General features: G+C 39.5%; 1 protein-coding gene across 3 annotated transcripts; it reads right to left on the minus strand.

The window, feature by feature from the left end:
* Positions 1 to 513: 513 nt before the first annotated feature.
* LOC117492704 (activating transcription factor 7-interacting protein 2-like) lies at positions 514 to 10,888 on the minus strand. Of its 3 annotated transcripts, XM_034143097.1 has the most exons (14): positions 9,786 to 10,024; positions 6,287 to 6,359; positions 6,028 to 6,159; positions 5,147 to 5,215; positions 3,906 to 3,943; positions 3,767 to 3,801; positions 3,624 to 3,679; positions 3,396 to 3,441; positions 3,069 to 3,142; positions 2,871 to 2,903; positions 2,574 to 2,828; positions 2,280 to 2,473; positions 796 to 960; positions 514 to 707 (listed from the first exon to the last, which is right to left on the minus strand). In XM_034143097.1, the coding sequence occupies exons 1-14, from the start codon at positions 10,010 to 10,012 to the stop codon at positions 599 to 601; spliced, it is 1,506 nt and encodes a 501-aa protein (XP_033998988.1). In that variant the 5' UTR covers positions 10,013 to 10,024; the 3' UTR covers positions 514 to 598. The 3 variants fall into 3 exon arrangements, with proteins under 3 accessions (XP_033998988.1, XP_033998989.1, XP_033998987.1); XM_034143098.1 differs by lacking the exon at positions 9,786 to 10,024 and adding an exon at positions 10,803 to 10,888 and having other exon boundaries at positions 2,574 to 2,903; XM_034143096.1 differs by having other exon boundaries at positions 2,574 to 2,903.
* Positions 10,889 to 11,337: the final 449 nt, after the last annotated feature.

An 11,337-nucleotide genomic window follows, 5' to 3' on the forward strand; every position in this document is an offset into this window, starting at 1 on the left:
TGTGTAACTGAGAATTCTCAGGAACTCCAATTGTTAAGCTGATGAATCTTTCTCAGGAATAATAGTAAGTCCTTCCCCTGCATAATATTGTCACTTTACAATAAGCAATAAAAGACAGAGAGCATATAATGACATTTATTACAAATATTTGATAAATGTAACCACATATTAGCCATACACATTTGTAAATCAAACCTTGTAAATTGACCCTCCTTTTGACCAATCTGAGATGTACAATGATTATGAAGCAGTAATTCTTAGATAATTGTTGCAAAAGTTACAAACTTATAATTGTTGCAAAAGTTACAAACTTTTCAAGACTTTAAAAGGTCCAAACTGACATGTTAAAGCCCACAAGATTAATATGACAAGTGTTTTCAAGAACAAATAAGTATCATCCATTTTTACAGGAGGGAAATGGCTGAAGAAGCAGGTCACCGTTCTGCCAACACTTCACTTTACATGAAACTTTAAAGAACGCATTTGCTCTCTCATCACCCTCCACCTCAGCATGTTTTACCTTGCTTCTCTGCGCCAACTCCCTTCCCCTTTTTTCCTGGCAATCTTTGCATAAGCCCTCTCTGCTCTTCCGTCAGCTTTAATTAGGCCAATGTGTGTGCCCTATGTGTGCATCAATGTGATTGTGGTTTTGTGTTTTGAAGTGGTCATAGGAGGCCCATCCCATTGCTGTTTCTTCCCAATTGGTCCTGCAGGTTGAAGGGAGACACACACACATTTGACCAAATATCCTAATCGGGTACGGTTGCGTTCACAACTGTACTATAAGGTCCGTACCGGCCAAACTTGTCTTTGCCAATCACAGCGACACACACCGTGTGGCCGGGCTTGTATTTACTGATCATAACACACATGGGTAGTGGGACGGCTTCCACCTCACCAAGGGCTGTCCAACTTGGAAAGACGCCGCTACCCTTTACCTTCTCCATAGTCATGAAGAGGCTGCATCAGGGACAGAGAGACAAAATGAAAATGGGTAAGACGAGACATTTTATAAGGAAAGCTGTAGTCACTGGCTGAAATATGCTTCCATCTGGTGGTCATATGTCGACATAAGCAGTAGGGCTGTACCCGAATATCCGAATATTCGTTCTTTGGAGTACTATTCGGGTTTCAATTTCGTTATTCGGATATTCGTTTAGTTTTTCCCCCGTTTTTTTTCCAAATTGAATTTATTGAAATCTCCAATATCAACGTAAGAGCTTGTGCCTCTTCGGGGGGTGCTAACACTTAACCATAAACGTTATCGTTTACTTTCTCCGTCTTTATATGTAGGTATTACTTTTCTCCGTTAATCTCCGTCACGTTGTTTCCAAAGCAACAACAACTTCCTGTCAACTCCGCTAACTCTCCTTCAAAATAAAAGCATGTCCATAAATAGGAAACCAAGCCAAATTACACTTAAGACATATACAACTGGAACGAAAGTAACAAACACAATGCGATATCCTTTTCAATTTCAAAGAACACAAATTGGGTTACATTAACAAATAACTATAAAACAACAATACTGTAGAATTACAAAAATGAATGCCGTGAATACACCGAAATATACGTGTTGAAGCAGTTCGCTGCTGATTTATCAATTGGCCGATTGACACAAAAAATAACGACAATTCTTTTGATGATCGATAAACAAATAAAATCCTTTTTCACGCAGAAATTTAGAAAATATTCAACACATTCTAAGGTTTAAGCTTCTCAAATAGCAGAGTGAGATGCTTTCTTTGTAACAAAAATGTAAACCGAATACATCTGGCTTCAAAAGCACTTAAACTATGCATCTGGAGGAGCCATTGTGACAATTTCATAGAAAAAGGGTCTTACATTGTAAATAACTACATTCTGATAATGTGTTCCCAATGCATGGTAGGAATATGCTCGATACTACATGCCCCCTCAATGTAGATGGGGCTTAAAACTTACATGGAAACCTGATACAAGCTGATTCTTTTCAAACAGATGAACATCTGCAATTCACCAATTGTTTTATGACATTTTAAAAAGAAGCAATGGAAATTAACTGGCGTTTGCTATTTAAAAAAGGTGAATTCCTGCAAGATGCCCAATGAATCAGTAGAGATGATCTGCAGTAGTATCTGCATGTAGTTTACACACGTTTTACTACTTGGAGAAAAGAAAAAAAAATAGGGATTGGGTTAGTAGAGATGTGTTGTGTTGTACCATGTAGTGGAAACACGGGATTAGGTAGCAGGCATGAAACCTTCCTCCATAATCCCTCATCCTGTGCTGTTTCTCACCCGTAACTATCCATGGGCGGTGCTGCTGAGGGGTCTTTATCCTCCACGCTCCAGAGCACAGAGAGGCCGACGGGGTTCTTGATGAGAGCCACATTCACTTTCGGTCTCCCGGGGAGGTTGTATGAAGCCACCTCGATGCTTAGGATGGAGGGAAAGTTTGTTGAGGGCAGAGGAGGATACGAATAGAGTTCGTCCTTCATTGTCAGAAAAGGCAGAAAGGCAGAAATGGTGAATTTGAGTAGCGAACAATCAAGTGAGTTGCTATTTTGTTGTGCTAGTGTGAGTGTGTAATACCTGCTCGGTGTTGGGTCTGCTATGGTCACTAGAAAGATTTTCTTCTTTCACCATCACAGCCTTTAGTTTAACCGACTGCTTTGAGTCCTCCACAGACTGCTTTGACTCCTCCACAGACTGCTTTGAGTCCTCCACAGACTGCTTTGAGTCCTCCACAAACTGCTTTGACTCCTCCACAGACTGCTTTGAGTCCTCCACAGACTGCTTTGACTCCTCCACAGACTGCTTTGAGTCCTCCACAGACTGCTTTGACTCCTCCACAGACTGCTTTGAGTCCTCCACAGACTGCTTTGACTCCTCCACATCCGGCTCTTTCTTAATAAGTGACTCCTAATGAGAGTAATTAAAGACACAAAACATTAACAAAACATTTATTTTTAGGAAAGGAAATCTCATCTTTCCCTTGCTTGTGTAGATTGCTATTAGCTACTGATAACATACAGTATTTATGCCTAATCATTTGGAAAGGATAAATCAAATAATGAAGCATCTTACCTTGCAGTCAGAAGAGCCGTTAGGAGTAGGAACCGGAGGAGGCAGCTTCTGTTTGGCTATGACAGCCTTCAAAGCTTAACACGGATTATTTGCAGTGACAAGTAACAGAAGGGACAAGAGAGAGTAGAAAAAAAGGGTGTGGTTATTAGTTCATGTAGTCGGTGACCCATATTATTTAATTTGGGTCATTATAGCAGCTTATCTCGTCAGTTTTTTCTCCATGCATGAAAAATAATATCATTAGAAGCTACATTAGTTTAAAATTGAGCTATTCGAACCTCTGCATGTATACATATAGATATATATAAATAAATCAAAAGCTCTTACATTCATTGTCTTCTTGCATCTTTGTTAATCCCGTTTTGGTGCTTTTCTGGACAGAGAGAAAGGTAAACTGCCATATTAGCAGATTTTGAGCATAAACCCCTCATCTTTTCAATGAATGAGCAAACTACAATTAACTGTGTGAAAATCAAGTCTTCTCCTTAACAAACAAGGAGGCATTTTAACATTTGTATTTAACAAATTATTCCGAGAAATGAACTGCATATTTACCATCATATTTAAGAACTCCACTCTCTTTTCCATGCTCTCAATGTCGCTTTTGAAACCTGAAAATGCAAATTGCATTGAACGAATACTCAACAATCCACAAATGCAAATATTTATAAAAGCAGGCTTGCTGGCTGAGATCTTACCAGGTGGGATTTTCTTATCTTTGGCAGAGTCTTCCCTGCAGGGGTGAACAAAACATCAAAAATGTCTCAAAATACAAACCAAGCAAAAGTACACAGGTTCACGAGAGTTTTTACCACTGGACCCGGGTAATACACATACCTTTTAATCTTGACATTATCCAGAGATGGCTGTGGGTTCTGAAAGGCAATCAATTGTTTGGATCTCGTGAGGCAGTCTTTACTGTTTACATTTCAAACTGGATATAATAATCAATGGTACCTATTCTAACATATTCCATACAAACCCCCCCCCTATAAGCCCACTCTGTTCTGATTAGTCAACCACCGTTACAGCAAAATGACACCAGTAATGACAAACAGATGAGAATGCTGGTCTGGGTGCCGTGTTGGCGGGACGTTGCGGGGCTCACTGCTCCGCCCTTTGAGGCTTGAGGAGCAGACAGTGTGAGCTGGATTAATGGTGTCGTTTCCTGGTTGCTGCGTGGGGTCTGCGAGACAGCGAGACACCGCGGAACTCAGCCTGAGCACAGTGTGTACGGAGCGGCTGAGAAAAGATAAGGCTAAGTGAGTGAGTGTGTGTGTGTGTGTGTGCGGCGCTCCGCGGATTGGTCAACCTGCCCCGGAAGTAAAAAATGGAAAAAGAAAAATCTCCAACGAGGCGTTCTGGGGCAGCATAGACACGTCTTTTCTGTGTTAGAGTTGTACTCGCTACAGGGTGTACTTTGAGGCATTGTGACTTTGCAGACCGTTTACATGCAGAAAAGGCTACATAACACACAAGGGGACGGGTAATAATAACCAAAAAAAGCATATGATGGGATAGGGCTGTGCGATTATGGCAAAAATCATAATCACGATTATTTGGGTCAATAATTGATATCACGATTATTAAATACGATTATTCATTGACTTTGAAAAAATCCTTTTATTGAACTTTAAAACAAATACAAATAATAATTTGAACAGTATCTTTTTAACTGTTGATTACCCTGAACGTATAATTCAACTGAAAAACCAATACAAAAATAAATAAAATAAATGATACATTTAAATAAATAATATCAAAATAATAAATACCAATAAACAAGATCAACAAATATTTTGGAGCGTACTTCCCCATGCTACTAAACATATATAAATATGATAAATACAAATAAATGAGACCAAAATAAATTAGATCAAATATGTTGCACTGTCACAACCTAGCAAAGCTAAATAATTGTTTTTTTCGATTATGTTGTTTTCGTAATTGTGGCAGGCCAAAATCGTAATTGCGATTAAAATACGATTAATTGCACAGCCCTATGATGGGACCTTTAAAAAGATAGAACTGCATGAGCAAAAAAGCAGGGTTTGAAGTTGTGTGTGTGTGCATCAAACCTCTTTATGTGTCTTTGTCATGAAGGCGATGGCTGCTTCCGCTCTCCTGGTTACTGTGTTCATCCGCTCCTTAGGAAGAGAGAAAAAATGTTCTGGTTTAAGATATACTTTATAACCAGTTAGGCTTTGAGACATATGCAGAATATATCCAAGTTTGGTTCAAAGACGTGGCAGAACAACAAATAAAATTCACACAAAGGTGATTTTATGATGCTGAGTGTAGCGTGTGTACGATTAAAGTGGATCCAATCTAATGGGTAAAAATTAGGAAGAACAACGGGTTAAGCTAGAAAGAAGAAAGAAAGCTTAAAAGATTTACTTTACACACACTCCGCCAACCCTGCCTGAAACGCCTCCATGGACTGGTTTACTTCAATAACATAGTGACATTTCTATGTAACACTCGCGCTTGTTACAAGCCCCCAATAGAAGGGCTTGTAACAGCCTTCTATTGGCTAGCTCTCAAACACATTGTAAGTGATACGATACAGTGTTTCGCACAGAATTTAATTATATTTGTGGGGGCACCGCACCAGTAAGAAGAAAAAAAAGATTATTATTTTGTATGAGATCCATTTGTGGCGGACGATATTTATTTGTGGCGTTCCGCAATGTATGGGAAACACTGCAATATAAGGGGCGGGGCATCTCCAAGGAGTTGACCAATCACAACAGAGCTAACCGGATAACCAATCAGAGTAGCCTGGGCTCTCATTTCAGACAGAGGGTGAGAAACGGTGCTGCAGCACAGGCAGTATGGGAAAGGCATGTTAATACAGAGAGGCACAAAATACAAATATGAAGCTGAAAACGACCATAAGAAGGCCCCTTTAAGATAACAAAAACAAAGTAAAGCACGCTGAATCACTACTTTCACGAACCTCCAGTTTTTGGATGGAGCTTTTGTAGTCCAGTGATTCATCCTGCTCTTGAATCGTTCCTATTAAACCCAGCAGCTTGTTTTCTTTCTTTGTCAGTGCAGTTTGAACCTCCTGCTCGATCAGCGTCTGCACCTAAATCATAAAAGAAAGAAACTCAGAAACTGAAGGTTGATATTATTATGATGCACTGTAATCAATTGCAAATGTTATCATGCATTTTCTTTTAAACATTTAATAATCTCAAAATAATGTCTCTTACTTCAGATTGGGATAACTTGATCTTTTTCTTACTGGGTCCAGAGGAATCTGAATTGGTTGGTAACCTCTTCATTCTTCATATATGCATACAGAGAAACACACACACACACACAGAAACAGACATAAATAATGTCAAGATTCACTAGGTATTTAGTTGACATCCATCTTAAAGCATTTCTGTAATATCTGGCAACATAAATGATTAACCTGTCCCACCATGTGTCGCTTTGCTCTAGGGAACACCTCTAAGATCGTATTCATATTCTGTACAAACTGTGAAGTCCAATGAGACAAATGTAACATTTGTGATATTGGGCTATATAAATAAACATTGATTGATTGAATGAAGATGAACCTTTAAAACCCTCATGACAAAATTGTTAGTGTTTGGAATTTGGATACGGAAGAGGCTTATCTGGGGTCAAACATTCCGAAAAACACACAATGTATAGAAGTAAAATGCCCCATCTTACATATATTACAAACTGTCATTTGCAGAAATGGGATAAAATGCACTGGAAAATAGGAAAACTACTTCTACTATTTATTCCCTAAACATGCCATTGTAGCAGACTCCAAATACATGTATCACCATTGTCTGTGGTTAAACACTAGCAACTCACTAATGTGTCTTTTTCTGTGATGGTTACTGTTAGTGCAATTAATGGCTCACCAACTTTAAATGTTAACACAGGGAGAGAGATCAATAAAACACAAACACAGATATGGTTGAGATTCATTATTATTCAGTTGCGCAACAACAAATAATAGAGTATATCACCTTGCTTCAACAGCAACCAATCGCGTAAATGCCCCCACGAGTACAAGTTTCCACCCAGCATATATAGCAGCTCTAATGAACGCACACTAATTTTCCTAACACACTAACATAGATTAGTTGATATGTTGTTATGTTCCAGATGTGGAAAGGTCACTATCATGACCTCTTTAAGAGTAATTAATACCCTCTCAGGATATGAATTATCCAATTGTCAAGACTTAACTGTATTATCCAAAACAGGGCCTCCTTGACCCTCCGCTCAGCCTAGGTCAGGGGTCGGCAACCCCTGGCACGCGTGCCACCAATGGCACGCGGCACCGTAACCAGTGGTACACTAGGAATAAGTGGAATAAGTGTACAAAATATTTATTTTATTTTTGGATCCTGAACGAGACCGCCGCCAGAGCGCGTCTCCCCGTTACCTGCAGAAGGAAGCCATGCACGCAACGCAGCCCCGCTCTCTTTAACTCCAGGCGACTTTCTGCCGCTTTCCTCCGTAATGCAGTGCTGATAGTTTCACCACAGAGGAAAGCACTTCACAAATTGCATTAAGGAGCTGTAAAAATGCCGCAGTTTTTGCGTGGCGATCGATATCGGCCGATACTCACTCTCTGCCGATCGATCGGTGCTCTCTAAAAAGGCTGATCGCGAGACGTAACATACATTACACTTTTCTCTGTGTGCGGCAAAACAAGCTCGCCAAAATCGCTTCACCAGTCTGGCAGTATTTTAAGGTGTCCGAAAATGACAATAAAATAGCGGTGCAACGTGTGTGAAGCAGAAATCCTGCTGCTCCACCCGCTGTGACGGACCGGTGAGCGGAGCAAAACACACAAGAGTTAGACCTAACACACTTAGCTATTTTATCTACCTTTGGAACTAGTTATAAATATATTTATTCTTCACTGTCACTCATGACTGGATCAGTGAGCTGCATGAGATACTGACAGGCTGTCAGGAGAGAGAGAGAGGGGGAGAGAGGAAAAGAGAGCGCTTCCGCTCATTTCTCCCGTGTCATTATCCAAAGTTAATGTAAACTTGAATAATGTAGGCTACTTCATTTGAATGTAACAATTATGTTGGTTGTTGTTTGTGGAAGCGCCAGTGAATGAGCCCCATTAACTGAGTTTTAAACATCACTTTTCACGAGTGTTTTCGTCGAGCTCTTCAACCCCCCCCCCCCCGTTTATAATTCACGATCGTCGGCACGCTGATCATTTTTTTTTTTTTTTTTTAAGAATGGCACTTCATATCAAAAAGGTTGCCGACCCCTGGCCTAGGTAATTGCGGAAGGGACGATGGGGTCTCTCTGACCCGTGTTACCTTAATGAATAAGCGAGAAATACGCTGCTTAACCTGTTCCACTCTGAGCCTGTTTTTCAGGTCTCAGGCTCGAAAATGACATTCCCAGAACAAATGACCATATCTTCCCTTCTAAAAGGGTTAAATTAATAATCTTTGTTCTCAAAGTAATGATAAACCTGTGAGTTGGATGTAGAAGTGTCAGAATCAATATAAATGTTTTTTATTTTAAAGAAAATTCAGATTTTACATAGTAAAAAACTGTAAATTATAGTGTCCGTCCAAAAATTATTTTTTACAGATAGTGAAAACTACCCTTGGATGATGGGTTAGTAGACTAAAAGCTTTAGGAATCCAAAGTACAACATATAATAAGTACCCTGTATCAAGATTGATGCAAAACAAGTGAAATTTGACCTTTTTAGAGAGATTTAGCCAAAAACCCCCACTTTTGGGGTCATTTGGGTGGATTTGACCTATCTCTGGCTTCCCTTGGTCGATTTGGTTGGTTGACATACCCTTGTGACCGTTAGAGCCAATAGAATCGAAGGGGGAGGCCCACTCACACACACGTTGTAAAGAAAAAATGTGGGCGCTTCGCGTGTGGAAAACGAAACCAAAGTGGAAGAATGTCTCCTTCTGGAGTTTGGAAACTAAAACGCAGTTGTATTGCTTATGGATTATCAGAAATAATTTCAAAGAAGGCACAGACACATAGGATGAACCTATGGATTAACTGCAGCATCGTTTTTTTATCGTTTTAATGCCATTGAAGACCACTTTTGACCAAGGTAAGCCATATTTACGTTTGTTAGCTACTTAGCTCCACATGTGATGATGTACGCTTTCGTTTATAGCGTCGCGAATGTTTATCACTGAGTGTTGAGGTTTTTTACACAGATTCAGTGTCTCCAGGACACCAAAAACGAGTGGTTGGCTGTGCATCTAGGATAAGTAATAAGGGAGTTATGAGTGAGTTTAAGTGCCTTTGTAGGTTCCGTTTTTTCGATCGAGGCTAATTCAGAGGCTGAGTGCTAGCATTGTGGGTTTTTTTTGAAAAAAAAAATTAAAAAGATCAGTTAGCTGAGTTTCTTCCCGTTACATGGATATAACACATTCATAGTTTTATTCAATATTAAGATTCCTTAGACGTTGTTTCCTGCAAATGACGCGTTTATCCGCCCGGTACCGGGGGGATGGTGTGAAACAGGTTAAGGAATCTGTCATAACAGTTACCTTCACACTTAGACAGTAAAAGCTAAACAGTGTTAGTGTTTTACTATGGCAACATTAAGCAGAAGGGCATGCTGATACTTGACAAACCAAACCGCTGTATGTACGTAGATTAAAAAACTGGCAAGATACAAATATTTATGAAGCTGTTCTGCAAACAGAATGCTCTTGAGGGTTAACTCACTGATTGAGTAGAGTAAGAGCCAACTCTGCATCACTTTTTAATCCTTTTGAGGCCTTCACTTCACTCCACGTTTCAAACGCTGATCCAATGTTCACTCGAGCATCTCCCGCTAGCTTCGTTTGCTTTGAAGAAGACAGTCTAGGACTCTTTCGTTTGGGGGAAGGTTTAAACGTCTTCTGATCTGCTCTTGAGCGTGTGCGAGGAGTTCGATCTCGGGCATCTGCCATTATGTAACTATACTAAAGAATGTAGAAAGTGAGAGAGGGAAAGGACACTGTCATCAGTCCATCACCTGGCATTAACAACAGCCACTGTTAGATCTGTTTCTGTTGTCAGACATTATTGGATTAGTTTCAGCTACATCTCTATACTGCAAGAAAACTACTTTTTAGATATCTGTAACAAAATAACCTGGTAAAGAACATTAAAATGGAAATCCATGGTTTTAGAGAAGGTATTCATTATATTATTATAGCCAAATATAACAAACTTTTACAAACTGTGTTGGAGAAAATACTGAATGTACTAATTAAAAGGACAGAGGTGCACATGATAACAAAGGCCAAACTGTAACAGTGAGTGTATATGACAGGATGTATGATTACCTAGAAGAGTGTCAGGACACACTGTTTTAGGCACCTGATAGCTATGTGATTAACATGATGATTCAGCCTCTAGGGAGATAGACAGATGACATGCATGATTATTTCTGACGTGGGCCTCAACTAATTTGAACTAAACATTGTTTACTGCTTTGAACCGGTATTCCTCCATCTTGTGACTGTGATACACCCTCTCTTGTATATAAGCATGTGAAGGACACTGTTCGGGGAATTAGTTGTACCATATGCTGTATGAGATAACTACTTCCATTCTTGCAAGGATAATAAATACATGTATCATGTTTTAAAACTCAAGCCAGTTTTTCCACGGTTATGGCCTTGTACACAACACACAACACGGCCAGCTTCAATAGTCCATAGTGTGATTTCTTTCAATATTGGTTATTTGTCTCACCTTTCAGTATGTGCAGTAGGCAAGTCCTTAACTTCTTTTCAATGTTGCAAGGAATTCTGTAAATACAACACTAACACAGAAAATAGTACACATTCAGAGCAATTTATAATGCAAATTCCACATTTCTGCATGTGTCCAATGGCTGCATCTACCTACTTTATGACAACATCTTTCCATACAGCAGTTGCAATAATCTGATTAATATTTATATTTGAAGTCAACTCTGGTGTCACACATACATGATGACACTTCAAAAAGTAAATTTGGATCTCAGTCTGACTACCGACTACAATAGATTTAATTTAACACAAATCAGTGTGTAATTTAAGTTTGAAATATATGTATTTAGGATAAACCCCTTGAGATAAAACATCTCGTTTTCAAGGGGGACTTCAAATGTAGCACAAAGAGCAACACAGCAAAAACGAAATCAAGTCCCATACAAGCTGCATACAAGACGACTACAAACACAACACAACAATTAGAGATTACACATTTGAACATAACTATAAGGCCACAGAGAGGCGAGGCCATG

This window comes from Trematomus bernacchii, unplaced genomic scaffold, assembly GCF_902827165.1.
Source record: "Trematomus bernacchii unplaced genomic scaffold, fTreBer1.1, whole genome shotgun sequence".
Taxonomy (NCBI): domain Eukaryota; kingdom Metazoa; phylum Chordata; class Actinopteri; order Perciformes; family Nototheniidae; genus Trematomus; species Trematomus bernacchii.

Bases quoted from the DNA above. Each gene is read 5' to 3' on its own strand.
- LOC117492704 (XM_034143096.1), bottom strand. From the start codon at position 10,012: ATGGCAGATGCCCGAGATCGAACTCCTCGCACACGCTCAAGAGCAGAT. The intron at 3,143-3,395 runs GTAAGAGCTTTT...ATCCGTGTTAAG, and splicing joins GATGCAAGAAGACAATGAAT to CTTTGAAGGCTGTCATAGCC. The intron at 2,474-2,573 runs GTATTACACACT...CTGACAATGAAG, and splicing joins GCAGACCCAACACCGAGCAG to GACGAACTCTATTCGTATCC.